The sequence below is a fragment of the Triticum urartu genome, chromosome 3 (assembly GCF_003073215.2).
Source record: "Triticum urartu cultivar G1812 chromosome 3, Tu2.1, whole genome shotgun sequence".
NCBI lineage: Eukaryota > Viridiplantae > Streptophyta > Magnoliopsida > Poales > Poaceae > Triticum > Triticum urartu.
This window is the reverse complement of record NC_053024.1, coordinates 569,192,646-569,210,345: the sequence shown is the minus strand read 5'-3', so window position 1 is coordinate 569,210,345 and position 17,700 is coordinate 569,192,646. Positions and strand designations below refer to the sequence as shown.

At 45.0% G+C, this 17,700-nt stretch overlaps 1 protein-coding gene across 1 annotated transcript; it reads left to right on the top strand.

Moving 5' to 3' along the window:
- Positions 1 to 14,101: 14,101 nt before the first annotated feature.
- Positions 14,102 to 16,660, top strand: LOC125545056 (protein GAMETE CELL DEFECTIVE 1, mitochondrial). The gene is made up of 3 exons (XM_048708911.1): positions 14,102 to 14,757; positions 15,635 to 15,824; positions 16,194 to 16,660. The coding sequence occupies exons 1-3, from the start codon at positions 14,159 to 14,161 to the stop codon at positions 16,419 to 16,421; spliced, it is 1,017 nt and encodes a 338-aa protein (XP_048564868.1). The 5' UTR covers positions 14,102 to 14,158; the 3' UTR covers positions 16,422 to 16,660.
- The last annotated feature ends 1,040 nt before the right edge of the window (positions 16,661 to 17,700 follow it).

The following is a 17,700-nucleotide window of genomic DNA, read 5'->3' as shown; positions in this document are numbered from 1 at the left end:
TGGTGTTTGTAGGTAGTGCTATTTTTCTACCGAGTGGCACCCGGCAGGGTGGACTTGGGACAGACTAGGCACCGTGGCCCGGTGTACCGAGTGGCACCCAGATGGTGGGCTCGGGAACCCTGTACACATCGTTTGGGGCCGTGAGCGAAACCCCGGCCGGATCTCCTTGCGGATGGAACCCAAATAGGCGATAAACCTGGACTAGAGTCTTGTGTGGTTAGTCAGGTCGTGGCCGACTCCCTCGCCAGGCTTCCGCTTGAAGGTTGCCGAGATACATGACGTGTATATGGTGATAAGTGGTGAGAGCGTGTGTGAAGAAGTACACCCCTGTAGGGTTATCATGATCTATTCGAATAGCCGTGTCCTCAGTTATGGACTTCTTGGATGCTTACGTGGTACATAGACAACTTAAAGTGGATACTCTAAAATGCTCAAGACAAGTGTGAGTGCTATGGATGGCCTCCTCGTAGAGAGACGGGGATGAATCCATAGTAGTGTATTGATGTGGTGATTAGTGGACTCGTGTGCGCTGCCTCACCTCAAAGAAGTTTCTCGTTGTCGTAGAACAGGATAGCCACTGAGTCAAAGCTGGCTTGCTGCAACTAAACCCCACATCACCTTCTTGATACAATGCATGTATGATAGGATCTGATGTAAGTCTTGCTGAGTACCTTTGTACTCATGTTTGCTTTATTTATGTTTTGCAGGTGAGACATCTGTCTCACTAGTAGTACCGCTTGGACTTTGACGAGGAGCTTGTTACCCTCAGCTACGATCTTGTACCCTTGGGAGGGACTTGTACATAGTCAGGCTTCTCAGCCTTTTTCTTTTGTAGTTGTCTGTACCCAGACATGTAATGCTTCCATTGCTTGTATGCTCTGAATGATGGGTCATGAGACCTCTATTTGTATTTATGCTATGTGGCTCTTCTGGGCCTTTATCTGGTTATGTTGTGATGCCATGTTGTACAACACATACTTGCATGTTATGCGTACGTGTAACGTGTATTGCTATGTGTGGGATCCGACAACCTAGTTGTCTATCCTTGGTAGCCTCTCTTATGGGGAAATGTAGTCTAGTGCTTCCACCGAGCCATGGTAGTCCGCTACAGCCCGGTTTATCCGGAGTCCTGCTAGCCCAGCACTACTGCTCCGGAACACTTAGACTGGCCAGCATGTGATTCACTTCGTTCCTGTGTCTGTCCCTTCGGGGAAATGTCACGCGGTGACATCTGGAGTCCTGCCTAGCCTGCTACAGCCCGGTTCACCGGAGTCCTGTTAGCCCAGTGCTACAACCCGGATTCACACGCTGCTGACCGACATGCTCGATGTTGAATCATGTATGCATGTCCCTGTAAGTTAGTGCCACTTTGGGTTCACGACTAGTCATGTTGGACCAGGTTCTCTGTCATATGGATGCTAGCGACACTATCATATATGTGAGCCAAAAGGCACAAACGGTCCCGGGGCATGGTAAGGCGACACCCGTGGGAATACCATGCGTGAGGCCGCAAAGTGATATGAGGTGTTACATGCTAGATCGGTGTGACTTAGAATCGGGGTCCCGACAGTCTTCCCATAGGTTTCTTAATAGTGGAATCCGCAAGATTCAAGTTTAGAGAGCAATCATGAAAATCACGGAAATGTAGCAAATCACACAAAGTTTTGGGAATAGTGGAGACACTAGCACCCAAATCACACAAAGCATAAAACTCATGATCTTTAATTTTAATTTTAATAGTTGGTTCCCACTCATCACAAAGTTTTCTAGGGATAGAAACTTCCAATTCAAGTTTTTCTTCATAAGATTGCATCAAGGCATCAACGATATGTTTAGTAAACGCTTTATTTTGACTATAAGCGTGAGGAGAGTTTAGAACGGATTGCAACAAGGGAATACAATCAATTATAGAGCAATTTTCATAATTAAATTCCTTGAAATCTAATATAGTGGGTTTAGCAACATCTAGGGTTTAATTTCTTCAATCCCACTTTTATCAAATTTAGCATCAAGATCAACAAATTCCAAATTCTTAGAACGCCTTCTAGGTGAAGGTGGATCATATTCAGTCCCATCATTATCAAGATTCATATTGCAAAACAAAGATTTAATAGGGGACACATCCATAAATTTTAGATCTTCATCATTATTTTCATAGGAACTAGAAGAACACGCTTTTATAAAGGCATCTTTCTTAGCACGCATCCTAGCGGTTCTTTCTTTGCACTCGTCAGTGGAAATTCTCATGGCTTTGAGAGACTCATTGATATCATGCTTAGATGGAATAGATCTAAGTTTCAAAGAATCAACATCAAGAGCAATTCTATCAACGTTCCTAGCCAAATCATCAATCTTAAGAAATTTTTCTTCAATCAAAGTATTAAAATTCTTTTGCGAAGTAATAAATTCTTTAATATTAGATTCAAAATCAGAGGGCATATTATTATAATTTCCATAAGAATTGTTGTAGGAATTACCATAATTATTAGAGGGATTACTAGGATAAGGCCTAGGGTTGAAATTTCCTCTATACGCGTTGTTACCAAAATTGTTCCTACCAACAAAATTCACATCCGTAGATTCATTATTATTCTCAATCAAAGTAGACAAGGGCACATCATTAGGATCAGAATAAACACTCTTATTAGCAAATAATTTCATAAGTTCATCCATCTTTCCACTCAAAACATTAATTTCTTCTATCGCATGCACCTTTTTATTAGTAGATCTTTTAGTATGCCATTGAGAATAATTAACCATAATATTATCTAGGAGTTTAGTAGCTTCTCCTAAAGTAATTTCCATAAAAGTGCCTCCTGCGGCCGAATCTAAAAGATTTCTAGAAGCAAAATTCAATTCGGCATAAATTTTTTGTATAATCATCCACAAATTTAAACCATGAGTAGGGCAATTACGTATCATTAGTTTCATTCTTTCCCAAGCTTGTGCAACATGTTCATGATCAAGTTGCTCAAAATTCATAATATCATTTCTAAGAGAGATGATCTTAGCGGGAGGAAAATACTTAGAGATAAAAGCATCCTTGCACTTGTTCCATGAATCCATACTATTTTTATGCAAAAATGAAAACCAAGCTTTAGCACGATCTCTAAGCGAAAAAGGAAATAGCTTCAATTTAACAATATCATTATCAACATCTTTCTTCTTTTGCATGTCACACAAATCAACGAAGCTATTAAGATGGGTAGCGACATCTTCACTAGGAAGGCCGGAGAACGGATCTTTCATGACAAGATTCAGCAAAGCAGTATTAATTTCACAAGATTTAGTATCGGTAAGAGGAGCAATCGAAGTGCTAAGGAAATCATTATTATTGGTATTGGTGAAGTCACACAATTTAGTATTATCTTGAGCCATCGCGACAAACAAGAAATCCAACACACGAGCAAACAAAAAGCAGACGGGCAAAAGAGGCAAATAGAGAGGGAGGACAGAGAGAGAGAGGGGGAGAATAAAACGGCAAGGGTGAATTGGGGGGAGAGGAAAACGAGAGGCAAATGGCAAATAATGTAATGCGGGAGATAGGGATTGCGATGGGTACTTGGTATGTTGACTTTTGCACAGACTCCCCGGCAACGGCGCCAGAAATTCTTCTTGCTACCTCTTGAGCACTGCGTTGGATTTCCCCGAAGAGGAGAGGATGATGCAGCAAAGTAGTGTAAGTATTTCCCTCAGTTTTTGAGAACCAAGGTATCAATCCAGTAGGAGGCTACGCGCGAGTCCCTCGTACCCACACAAAAACAATAGCTCAACGCAACCAACGCGCTTAGGGGTTGTCAATCCCTTCACGGTCACTTACGAAAGTGAGATCTGATAGAGATGATAAATAATATTTTTTGGTATTTTTGGTATAAAGATGCAAAGTAAAAAGTAAAAGTAAAGCAATAATAAAGTGATGGAGATTGATATGATGAGAAAGAGACCCGGGGGCCATAGGTTTCACTAGTGGCTGCTCTCAAGAGCATAAGTATTCTACGGTGGGTGAACAAATTACTGTTGAGCAATTGACAGAATTGAGCATAGTTATGAGAATATCTAGGTATGATCATGTATATAGGCATCACGTCCGAGACAAGTAGACCGACTCCTGCCTGCATCTACTACTATTACTCCACTCATCGACCGCTATCCAGCATGCATCTAGAGTATTAAGTTAAAAACAGAGTAACGCCTTAAGCAAGATGACATGATGTAGAGGGATAGTTTCATGCAATATGATAAAAACCCCATCTTTTTATCCTCGATGGAAACAATACAATACGTGCCTTGCTGCCCCTTCTGTCACTGGGAAAGGACACCGCAAGATCGAACCCAAAGCTAAGAACTTCTCCCATGGCAAGAACAACCAATCTAGTAGGCCAAACCAAACTGATAATTCAAAGAGACTTGCAAAGATAACGAATCATACATAAAAGAATTCAGAGAAGATTCAAATATTATTCATAGATAGACTTGATCATAAACCCACAATTCATCGGTCTCAACAAACACACCGCAAAAAGAAGATTACATCGAATAGATCTCCACGAGAGAGGGGGAGAACATTGTATTGAGATCCAAAAAGAGAGAAGAAGCCATCTAGCTACTAACTATGGACCCGTAGGTCTGAAGTAAACTACTCACACTTCATCGGAGGGGCTTGGATGATGATGTAGAAGCCCTCCGTGATCGATGCCCCCTCCAGCGGAGCTCCGGAACAGGCCCCAAGATGGGATCTCGTGGATACAGAAAGTTGCGGCGGTGGAATTAGGTTTTTGGCTCCGTATCTGATCGTTTGGGGGTACGTGGGTATATATAGGAGGAAGAAGTACGTCGGTGGAGCAACAGGGGGCCCACGAGGGTGGGGGCGCGCCTGGTAGGGTAGGGCGCGCCCCCTACCTCGTGGCCTCCTGTTACGTGCCTTGACGTAGGGTCCAAGTCTCCTGAGTTGTATTCGGTGAGAAAATCACGTTCCCGAAGGTTTCATTCCGTTTGGACTCCGTTTGGTATTCCTTTTCTTCGAAACCCTAAAACAGGCAAAAAACAGCAATTCTGGGCTGGGCCTCCGGTTAATAGGTTAGTCCCAAAAATAATATAAAAGTGGATAATAAAACCCAATAATGTCCAAAACAGTAGATAATATAGCATGGAGCAATCAAAAATTATAGATACGTTGGAGACGTATCACCTACATGTAACCCTGGGTACCCCCGGTGCCTATATAACCCAAGGGGTTTTAGACCGTAGGGTTACATTCATTCACATACGATCTCAAGGTTGATCATCATGTACTTTGTACTCCATCCACAATCAATACAATAGAAGCAGGACATAGGTTTTTACCTCTTTGAGAGGGCCTGAACCTGTGTAAAAATCGTGTCCCTCTTTGTGATGTTACCATCAAGATAAGATCATTAGCTCAGGACCCCCTACCCGAGATCTGCCGGATTCAACTCCGACATTGGTGGCCCATGCAAGTTCCACTGTGTGGTCAAAGCGGCTCGATGGAGAGTCGGTTCAGCTGTCCCGGAGACAGAAAGCAGCTTTTTCCGGTCTCCCTTGAGGGGGCCGATGGGGCCGGTGGATGAACTTGCGGCATTCTCCATGGCTTCAAGCTCCTAAAATGGCGATGGAGCTAAGGAGGTAGATGAGCTTTGTGCAAGATATGGGAGATTGAAGGGATGTGAAATCTCTTATGCTTTTTCCTCAACCATATAGGGGGAATCCCTAGTCATGGGACGACGAGACGTTTGAGTCCTACCATGGTAAATCCGCGTGTTTCCCAAGTGTTGTGCCTTACGTGCACATGCAAATCAAGGAAATAAATCAATGATACCTGTAGAGCCAGTATCAGGGCCTGCTACAACTCGCCTCATTGTACATGTCAATGGTGGGACCCCGTCTAGGTGGCATACTCTGAAAACCGGTCAGGGTGGGACCTGCAGTAGGTCCTCGGAAGGAGTTTATTTAGCTCTTAAGGCATCCACTTTGGTGCAAGGACTTCAGACCCGAGAACATTCTCGGACATGGGGTTAATCTACAAGACAAAGATATCAGGTTTGTTGAACTCACCTACGAAGCTGAAGACTAAAGATGAAGTCATGACTTGGAAGAGTTGAGCTTTGTCTGTGGCTTGCAGACTAGTTCAGGGGCTAACAATGGTTTCCTACATAGGAGGGTGCTAACCATGTCAGCCCCCAAAAGATGGGTTGGGTCAAGGACCCCCAAACTATCACACAAGTGGTCCACGTCTGACAGGCCCCACGATGTACTCAAGATGGAATCTTCCAAAGACTTGGCACATACTCCAAGACATGATGTGATCCTCGACATGCTTATTCCCTAATGTAACTGACCTAGGTGTAACCCTAGGTACCCCCGGTGTCTATATAAGCCGAGGGTTTGGACCGTAGAGGCAGATTCATTCACACATACGATCTCGAGGTAGATCAACCTGTACTCTCTACCCCATCCACACTCAATCAAATACAAGCAAGGCGTAGGGTTTTACCTCTTTGAGAGGGCCTGAACCTGGGTAAACAATCACTACTGCAGGATTCTGCTAACGCGACAATACGATCAGAGACCCTTTGACGAAACTGTGTGCAATGCAATAATCGCAAACGATGGTGTAAAAGAACCGTCGAAAAAGGTGCAAAACGTTTGCGATGGCGGAGCCATCAAACATGGTTCAGATTTTAGTTGTGTGTGTGATGCAGGGCATATGGTTCAGTTCAATGAACTGTTTGCGATGAGGCGGAACAAAAGAAACGGGCAGCCAGATGAAGGCGTGTGCGATATACAACATATGGTTCACTGGGATGAACTGTTTGTGATGAGGAGGAATACTAGAAATGGGCAGCTAGATAAAGGTGTGTGCGATTGAGGGCATACGCTTCAGAAGGATTAACTGTTTGTGATTAGGCAACAGAATAGAAATGGGTCAGCCAGATCAAAGTGTCTGCGATTGATGGCATACACTTCACACGGATGAACTGTTTGCGATTAGCCACAACAAACTGAAATAGTTAGATAGATCAACATGTGTGCGGTAGACGGGCACACACACTCTAATTAAAAGAAGTGTGCGCAATGGTAATAACGAGCGCACACGATTGTTGGAACAAGACGTGTGCTGACATTGCCTATTGCGGTGCACCCTATGGTGCAAACGCCACGTACGTGGCCGAGAAGGCGTACGTGCCCACATTACGCCTTCCGGTAATAGTGCCGCACTTACAACCGTCATTAAATTTTGAGCATGTGTCCCATCACATTCCAAAATGCAAACCTGTTCACACCGATCAAAACCTAAACAGTTACCCACTTAGGAGCGTATTAGTACTTGGTTATAAATACTACTACTCCAAGATGACTGCACATTCCTCCTCAACTCCTCATCCACAAAAACAAAACAAGTCATTCATCATCGTTCCCTTGCATCAGCAATGGCCAGCGTGAGTTCTGGGCCGAGAGATTGCCACCAGGGAGATGCGAGCATGGAAGCGGAAGCACCAGAGATGTCCCGCCTCGCTGCGAATGCAGCCGGCATGTCCCGCCATGCGGCGGTAGCAGCACAGAGGTCCCGCCACTCCGTCGAAGCAGCACGGAGGTCCCGCCGCACCGTTGATGCAGCAGACTGGTCCGGCCGCGCCGCGGAAGCAGAAGAGATGTCCCGCCACGCCGCAAATGCAGCAGATATGTCCTCCCGCTCCGCGGCGGCCTGAAAAATGTCTCGCAGGCAGGCGAGGACTCTTACAGGCGCATGCATGCGATCGTCCATAGCCAGATGGATCAGATCTCCGGCTGGGCGAGGTCGCATGAGGACATGAAAGCCTCTTTTGAATAGGCTACCGGCGTCATCCGGCAACTAAATGAGAGCAATGCGAAGCTCCGGGCCGAGCGCGACCTGCTGAGGGCGAAGGTTGTCGGAAGTGTGGAGCAGCAGGAGGAGACCACTGCCTTGTTGAAGAGGACTGGCTTCATCATCGAGAGACTTATGGACGAGAATGCCATGTTACGCATCGAGCACAGAAGGGTGGTGGAGGAATCCGTGGATGCTCTCAAGCAGCATCTTGAGGACAAGAAAGAGCTCATCGCCGCTCGCCGCGGAGACTAGTTCCCGCGGCCTGCAGCAACGTATCAAGAAAGTAGAGATCAGCGAGCCAGATCGTTGTCTTCCTTCTTCTTTTGCCCTTGTGTATTTCGGGCGTTGTCGCATGTGGCTTTTTTAATTATGTTTATTTTTGCGAGGATTTTAATTATGTTCCTAAATATGTAAGACAATTATTATCCACCGTCATCGTCCTTATATTCGTCATGCTTGCTATAAGTCGCAGTCGATGCTATATAGGTCCGTCGGATCTTACATCAAGATCCATGCAAAACTTTCTTTTTAGATTTTTATTTTTCTCTCTTAAATCTTAGTCCAGTGAGACATATAGCCACGTCGTAGAACAGGGGTTCGGGCGCCATTAATGGAGACGTTGGGAGGGAAGTGCGCGGCGGGTAGAGGTCAAAGGGCTCTCCTTCCGATGAGCACGCGCAGGGGTCTGATAAGATGCTTCCCGTACTCAAATAGCTACCCCGCATGGCACCTCCTAGCCAATAAAAAAGGGACGCGTGGCGGCACATAATTGGTAAGTAGAACGCCCATGGTTTCAATAATACTTGTGTTTTCGATTTGTAACGTGACAACACTTGTTCCAAAATGACTTTGTTGATTGTTAATAGGTGCGCCTTCGCAAATCGGACAGAAAAATTACCAAAACATGTTGGTGCCATGTCATTGACACCATGCCAAGTTTCATGATTTTCAGGCGTGTTTTGGATTTACAGGAATTAAAAAACCAAGTTTCTCAATATATCCGGTCGAGCCACGACGCCTAGATGTTTAAATTTCATTCTCATTTCTTGCATGGAACCTAGAAATTCACTCAATGACACACTTGTGATTTTTCAACCAACTTTGGTACACTGGAGCATATGCTTGTAGTTCAAATTTGAATTATGCACATTAAATGTGCAGAAACTCAATTAATGTATAAAAAAGGCCAAACGAAGCCGGAATAATTCTAAAATTTAGCACGATATTTCTATTTGGTCTAATCTGCCTGCGTAAAAAAATTAAGGCAGAAGAAGCGTCTGTCATTTCACACACGGAGGTGACACGTTCCCTTTCGGAACCACCATCCTTCTTGAGGGAAGCTCCAGTTTGCAAGAAGATTACACCAAAGCTTGTCCCAATTTGGCCAAAAAAATTAGCACAACATGTTGGTGCCATGTCATGACACCATGCCAAGTTTCATGATTTTCAGGCATGTTTTGGATTCACAGGAATTAAAAAACTAAGTTTCTCAATCTTTCCGGCCGAGCCACGACGTCCACATGTTTGAATTTCATTCTCATTTCTTGCATTGGACCTAGAAATTCATCCAAGGACACACATGTGATTTTTCAACCAACTTTGGTGCACTGGAGCATGTGCTTGTAGTTCAAATTTGAATTATGCACATTAAATGCCCAGAAACTCAATTAATGTATAAAAAGGCCAAACGAACCCGGAATAATTCCAAAATTTAGCACGATATTTCTATTTGGTCTAATCTGCCTGTGTTAAAAAATTAAGACAGGAGAAGGCAGTGTACGTATGTCGTTTCGCACACGAAGATGACACGTTCCCTCTCGGAACCACGAACCTTCTTGAGGGAAGCTCCAATTTGAAGAAGCTTACACCAAAGCTTGTCCCAATTCGGCCAAAAAAATTAACACAGCATGTTGGTGCCATATCATGACACCATGCCAAGTTTCATGATTTTCAGGCGTATTTTAGATTTATAGGAATTAAAAAACCAAGTTTCTCAATCTTTCTGGCCGAGCCACAACACCCAGATGTTTGAATTTCAATCCCATTTCTTGCATGGGACCTATAAATTCACCCAAAGACATACATGTGATTTTTTAACAAACTTTGGTGCACTGGAGCATGTGCTTGTAGTTTAAATTTGAATTATGCACATTAAATGCCCAGAAACTCAATTAATGCATAAAAATGCCAAACGAACCCGGAATAATTCTAAATTTAAACACGCCACTCATGTACTAGTTGCATGTTCACTGTACGTAAATGTTTCTAGCTATTCAAACACCATCCTTTTTCTCCGGAACACCATTGTCTTTCAAAAACATAATGAAAAAAATTAGTTATACCACAAACAGTTTACTAGAAAGAATCATGTGGGATGCGATATAAAATATCTTGGCGCACCGTCTTATCTAGCTTACGCAGGAAGCTTCGTCATTTACAGTCCATCGCCCCCGCTTGAATCACACTTGCGCGCCAGTTTCTCGCAGCACCGAGCAAAATTTTTTTTGCCACCGCGAAAATATCTATCTCCCCGCCCCCTCCCTGCCACCAAAAGCCACATTTCCACTGTTCCTTCTTTCTTTCCAAGTTCAAACATTCACTACTGCTTACTGGCAGCTCAGCCTCCTCGCCGGCGACCCTTCTTCTTGCAACGCCGCCTCCTTGCCGGCTACCCTTCTTCTTGCAGCACCGCCTCCTCGTCGGTGACCCTTCTTCTTGCAGCGCCGCCTCCTCGCCGGCGATCCTTCTTCTTGCTCCACGGCCTCCTCGCCGCCGACCCTTCTTCTTGCTGTGCGGCCTCATCGATATGGTCAGGTAATCCACACCCCACCCACACCATTCTCCTCCTTTCCCGTCCCACATGCCCCGACCGACGGCGTGACACCTTCCATTGAAATCACTGTCCCCTCCTCCAATTAAGCGCCGCCCACAGTCATTTTGCATGTAGTATAACATGGATCTCAGTAGCATGCGGCCGCACGCGCGCACGGGGTCGCTATAGCTGCCATGCGTGCCGACCGCCAAATCTTGGAGGAGCACCTCGACTTCGAGGCCACCATCGATACCGCCACGCGGTTGTCTACTTAAAAATACAGTTCGTGCTGTTTTCTCGAGGCCACCGCTAGTGCCTTCTAGTGATTTGTCCTCTGTAATGTTAATATGCAATCTGATGTTCAGTTAACAGTTTGGTCCTCTAAAATGTAATGTTCAGTTAACACTTTGGTCCAACAATTGCTACTTTTCGTAGTACTGTTCTCAAGCATTATTTGTTTTGTTAATTGTCTTATCTTCTAGTACATGTTTCTATTCTGCAATGTCGTGCTCAGTTAACTATTTTGGTTCATCTGGTCTGCTGTCCATTTAACTGTTTGGTTCAGTTCTGCAATTTGATTTTCATTTACTGTGGGTACAATTTTGTATTGTTATGCATGTGACACCAATTGAATTTGGATGTACTCAATACATATTCTACTAATAGTATGGCAACTCTCAGTTAACCCGATCAAGATCTTCCTTATGTGTGTTGCAGGGAAACAATGGGAGACACTGCGGTTTACCATCGAGGTTTGTTCAAGCATGGTCCTTTGGCTAACAACACATTATTGTGCAGTTGCAGGAATCATTCTAATATTTAGGTTTCTTACAATTGGGTCTTGCACATGTAGGTCCTGCTGTCAGAGGCTTAGACCCACTGTTCGACCCATTTTGCATATGGGGAAATGAGATGTCCATGAATATCAGTCAAGTAAAGAAACTCAGAAAGATTGTTAGGATGAAGAAACTTGCGATGAATAATAGTAAGATCTTTGTTTACACAATGAAGAAGACATCAGTCAACTATAGCATGGCACTAACTCTTTTACCTTGTTTTTACCCCTTGCGCCATTTCAAAATTTATAACAGCGATTTATACATATCTTTGTTTTTAGTACTTTTTAAAGCAGTTCACCGATGATTACCTCTCAAACCACCTGCATGGTCAAGAGGCGAGGAATGTATTCATTCAACACCCACGGTACAATATTGAAGTCTTGCTGAAGAGGACGAAGGTTGGGCGGGCAATTATCCATAGCCACTGGCCTAAAGTTGCAAGGACATTCAACATCACTGAAGGCTCAATATTTGCCTTTCGGTTTGCAGTTTCCTAGATGAGATTCATCTGTCTATTTACCATGTATGATGCTACTTTCCAAAGGTTTTTGATGGTGCATGTGAAACTTGGTGTTGTTGTGTAATGGTGTAACTGAGTGCCGAAGCTATCTGATGTAATTCGATTATGAAATCCTGGTTGCTGTTATACGGATATGAAATATCTGGTGTATTTTATAAGAAACATCAATTTGATTAGTACATGGATTATCAACAATAGGCTAATTACCCTGCTTATGGGGTTTTCTATTGTAGACAGTTACTCAGACAACACCGTGGGCAATGAACTCAAATAACCCGCACGGTTTCTAGAAAGTAGGCGTGTTCGATCAACTAACAATCACACACGGCTTCCGGCAACGAACTGTTTGCGTTAGGCCACCTTGCACAAACATTTCCACACAAAGAACTGTGTGTGATATACATACCTACGGAAATGTTTTTCCGGGATTCACCGTGTGGCATGTACATACCTACAGAAATGATTGAGTTTTGATGCCTCGCACGATCGCACACGAGCTCATTTGGTGTCCCAGGAGGGCCTATCCCCGACGGTTACTGGGTCGTGTGGGAAGGACCCCCTATCGCCCACACTCACTTGGCGACGGTTCCAAATGCCGTCGCGGAAAGGGGTTAAAAGACCGTTTGTATAATACATCATTGTACCAGTGAATGTGTCTCTTCTTCATCCTGTTACAGTCGTGCCATGCAAGATCACCAGCTCGGGACCTCCCTACCCTAGATCTGCCGAATTTAGCTCCGTCAAGTTATGAGCGTGCGGAGCGATGGGGTGGTGTTTGACGGTGGTGTAGGGGTCACCGACAGTACATTGACGCGATGCTCGAAGCGGGCACATGATAGCCGTGGTGATCCAAGGAGGCGTGAAGCTAGCATGGCAGTGCGGCGGGGCGGCGCCGATGAGGGTGAGGTAGTGCATCGTTCGGTGCTCGAGGTCGCACATGGGAGGACGAGGGAAGGTGAAAATTAGGTTGTTGGCTCCCACCAACGTGGGTGGGGATATAGAGTTGAAACTCCCCCAATATATGCTGGGGTAGACTTGTTCATTGGCAGCCCAACCCAGAAGCCCGACATTTGGGTCGGGCTCAAGCCTGGCTTTTCCGCTCGGAGCCCTACCTTGAAGCCGTGAACGTGCCAAAAATATTAATTTATATAAAAATAGGTGTAATATACTATTTTTATCCCCAAATCATTATTTCAAATGAAAAATGCATTGTTCACATGTTTTTGGCGGACTCGGGCTTGAGATTTTCACCTGGGTTCTGTCAAGCCCGACGAGAAACCTAGCTCGGCCCGACTAGGTATGATCAGGTTTATGCTGGAGCATGTTTTTTTTTGACCTAACCCCTCATACTAAGAATGTTTTTGAAAAAAAGAGATCTTTTGAAGATGATCTAAAGCCAGCTAATGCGAACCAAACCATTAGTTGTACCATTTTGCGCTAGGTTTTGCAAGAGTTCCCACTTAGCACCGGATCTACCACCACACGTACTGATTATGTGAGAAAACACATATACAAGGCTTAAAAGGATCTAAATATAAGATGCATTGCCTGGACAGTTCCTTGCCCCGTTCTCACGACCCAAGGGAAGGGGCGGCGACTGATCTACATCTTCCCTGACGAGACCGTGTCCTTCTACCCTCCCCCTTCCGTCTATTGTGCCCACGATAAGAAGGGACGAAGACTTCAAGTGCTCCGGCTAGTGAAGTTAGGATTAGGATAAATTTCGGTTGTACTCTCCGATCGGCAATGGTCAGGCGACGGAGTCATCGTCGATGTGAAATAAGGTCGCTGCACCCCATCATAGTTTGGTGGTGCATCTTCGTATGTGGAGGCGTGTGAAGAATGTTGTGTCCCGGATCTGGTTCTCCGGGTTTGGCTCCATTTCCTCGCGTCTTGACTTTTCACTAAGTTTGTTATGTTAAGTGATAAAATATTATACGATTTTTGGGAGTTTTTTATTTAGCAAAAGTCTTTTCAGGATACGATGTGTTCTTTGCCTTTCTGCAGGTCAGATTAGATGGGCCTGGAAAATTAGCCCATGTCTGCCCCTCCCACGCATCTCCTCCATTGAAACCAAGTAAGTGAGTGCGGCAGCCCAATCACAATAGCGCAGCCGAAAAATGTTCGCCCTCCGCAAAACCCTGCTCCACGGCCGCCTCCCCGCGCCGCCGGCCACCGCCGCCTCCAGGATCTCCTCCTTCCTCCGCTCCCTCTCCACATCTCCGGGGGGCGAGGGGGTCGGGGACGAATGGGGCTCCTCCTGGTCCACCGGCATCACCAAGGACCACTTCGACGGGTCCGCCTCCGCCGTCGGGCGCCCCTCCCCGTCCGCCCCCGTCTCCAAGGAGCTGGCGGCCGTCCGCACCATGGACGAGGAGGATGAGATCCTGCGCTCCGTGGATCGCGACAACAAGGAAGGGAGGGCGTACGTCGACTCGTGGGACAAGCGTTTTCAGGAGACGTGCGAGCTGCTGAAGCAGGTGCGGGAGCCGGGATCCCGGGGCGCCTACCTCAAGGACTCGGAGAAGCAGGAGATGTACCGGCTGCACAAGGAGGACCCCGCGACCTACACCGTGGAGCGGCTCGCCAAGGACTTCCGCGTGATGCGGCAGCGCGTGCATGCCATCCTCTGGCTCAAGGAGATGGAGGAGGAGGAGGAGAGGAAGCAGGGCAAGCCGCTCGACGACTCCGTCGAGATCCTGCTAGACAGCTGCCCAGAGTACGTGAAGAGATCCTTTTTTGCTTCCTTCGGTTTTGTGTTCAAATAATTAGGTCATGAGTCTGAGTAAAAAGATCTAGGCTTCTAGTTCGTAAGTTATGGCCCCTGTTTTATTTAAGAGAACATTATAAGGAAATCAATTACAATAAGAAAATGTCTTTTGCTAATTTGTAAGAGGTCTAGTTAATCCATGAATACTAAACTAAGTCTCTTAAATTGTTGCTTCATGCAGTTGCTTCCTGAATAGAAATTTCCAATGCTCTGGATCATGAAAATTGACAGTAGCACGGCAATCCTAGGTTAGAACCATGTGATTGAGACTAAACTGGGTGTATGGTTTTTAAATGAACGTGCAGTTTAAGGCTCTTCAACTCGAATGTTGTGACTATATATGCTTGATGAAATGGTATGGAGTCGAGGAATTCTTTTCGAGGGGATAAGAAAGCGTTGAGCTAGGTGTTTGTATTGCAAATGTACTAATATAGTTGTTCCAGGATGAAGTTGGCTTAATGTTATTTTGCAAGCAAAACAGTCATTGACGTCAGATCCTTGGAGATTCATCTCAGCTGGATTTTTTTTCCTGAAAATTTAAGTTTGTATTACTGATTAGCTCAACACTACACGCATAAAGTCAATGGTGGAAATTGGCAAATAGTGGGAATTTGGTTTTAACTTCTTGGTAAAGCTTACCATTTCAGTTTGCATGTTATGTACTACTAAATTGCACTTATACTCCATAAGTCCATAGACACGGAGTCACTGTTTGCAAATTGATGTGTTTCTCTCGTGAGTAGTGAGAATAAAACTATGAGATTGGAAGGTTATGCTTGGAATTGCACTTGCTACTCCATATCTGATTCTTCCTTTGGTTTTCTAGGTTTTTCAATTCCCATGACAGGGAATTTCATGTGGCATCTCTTCCATATAAACCTGACTTCAAAGTTATGCCTGAGGGCTGGGATGGCACGACAAAAGATCCTGATGAGGTCCTGTATGAGATTTCAATGAAGGAAGATCAGATGTTATATGAGGAATTTGTTCAACGCTTGGAGTTCAACAAGAAAAAGGTAGGCATATCATTTTCTTTGCTCCCTTTTATGATATTTGCTCAAAGAGAATGGCTGTTACTGCTAGTTTTAATTTGTAATCCAGTACAAACTCCTGCAGCAGACCTATAGATAGATAGCAGAAAAGAGTATGGTTGTGCTGTTCTGTTAGTTCTTCTGTGATTTAGTACAAATTCCTGCAGTCTGTTTGCTGTGACTTGTAAGACCCCATGATAATGTCTTGCTAAGTTTGATTGTTGTGGAGAGTACTGGAGTTTGTGCATAGGAAAACTCTGTTCCTGTCAAGTTCTATGGACATAGGAAATGGAAACAGTCTTTCTGTAGCAAATTTTCCACTGGTCATCTGCCTCACGCTTCATTGTTTTGCAGGTGGCAGGAGAGGTGAAGTGCCACAAGTACAGCAGGCGACGACCAGACGATGGATGGGCCTACATGGTCGAGAAGCTTGGGCCACAGGGAAGGCGTGGTTCAGGAGGGGGCTGGAAGTTCATCAGTTTGCCTGATGGGTCGAGCCGTCCTCTGAATGACACGGAGAAGATGTATGTGAAGAGGGAGACTCCGAAACGGCGGAGGAGGATCATTGCTCCATACAAGTAACAGGAAAGGCCCCTCTGCTCGTTATAATTGCAGGAGTTCTACGAACGAACGTTCTTTTGTCGTTCTCCAGGGAAGCAGAAGCGTGAGAGGTTGTAACCGCCAGCATCGGTCGTGTTTTGTTGCAGCGCCACCAGAATTCATCTTGTTTTGCTGCAGCGGATGTGGTTTAATGTATTCTTGGCATCTGTAACAAGTTCCATTCCGCACTTTAGGCAGATGAATAATATGTCTTTTGAACCGTTGGCGTGTCTCCGTCTCCACAACATTTCCGGGCAAGTTGTCACTCGGTAGGCAGTACCAGGCAAACACGCTTTGCAGTCAACATTTCATATAACCTGCAATATTTTTGCTTACAAACAGTACTTGGACATAAAATTTCCTACTACTAGTTGGACTGGAGGCCTAATAGACTATTTCTGATGTGGAGATGTATGATTTCCTTTCCTGCTGTACACATCTCCTGTTGTGCCCAATCATTTGCTTGCCGCTGGTGCTTCGACTTTCAAGCTTGAAAGGATTGCGACAAATGTGATTCAGTAAGCTTATTTAGCAGTCATCTCTGACTAAGTGCGAATTTTCTTGCGAAAGAGTAGGATTTTATGCATCTGAACTGCTCACCTGTCCGCATGTTAAGCATGCTTAGAACGAGGCAGCAGTGGAAGATGACCCACTGACTTGCTTGATGATGTTGTAAAGCGCTTTAATGTGCATCGTCCATAGTCGAAAATTCTTTGCGTCGACCCACCGTGCGGACTGTAGATCGGCCGATGTCCTTCGGCCCTGGCCACCGATCCACCAACCACACTACCTCCTCCGCCCGAAAATACTTGTTATCAAAATAGATAAAAAATGATGTATCTAGAACTAAAATACACTAGATACATCTTCTTTTATTTATCTTGATAACAAGTATTTCCGGGTAGTACTACAACAAAACTAACCCAGCCGAAAGTAATCATGAAACGACACTTCTTTTCTTGAACTTAATCATGACACGCCACTTGGTCCTCGATACGTCGCGTCCAAAGACCCAGACGCGTAAAGGCTGAAGTAACCAATGCCACGCCCACGTTTAGCGCCCGTCTCCTATCAGTTGGTTACGAATTTACGTTGATGGTGAAACGGCGGTGAGATAGGTCCATCAGCAAAAGTATGATTTCTGCTTGCGGTTTGATTGACAGTTGGTCAGGGGAACCTGGCGACGGAAATACAGCGACCGGGCAGAGACAGATGCAGCAAAGTTTTTTCGAATCAGTATCTCTAGGCTGCTCCTCGGCGC

Bases quoted from the DNA above. Each gene is read 5' to 3' on its own strand.
- LOC125545056 (XM_048708911.1), top strand. From the start codon at position 14,159: ATGTTCGCCCTCCGCAAAACCCTGCTCCACGGCCGCCTCCCCGCGCCG. The intron at 14,758-15,634 runs GTACGTGAAGAG...TTGGTTTTCTAG, and splicing joins CTGCTAGACAGCTGCCCAGA to GTTTTTCAATTCCCATGACA. The intron at 15,825-16,193 runs GTAGGCATATCA...ATTGTTTTGCAG, and splicing joins TGGAGTTCAACAAGAAAAAG to GTGGCAGGAGAGGTGAAGTG.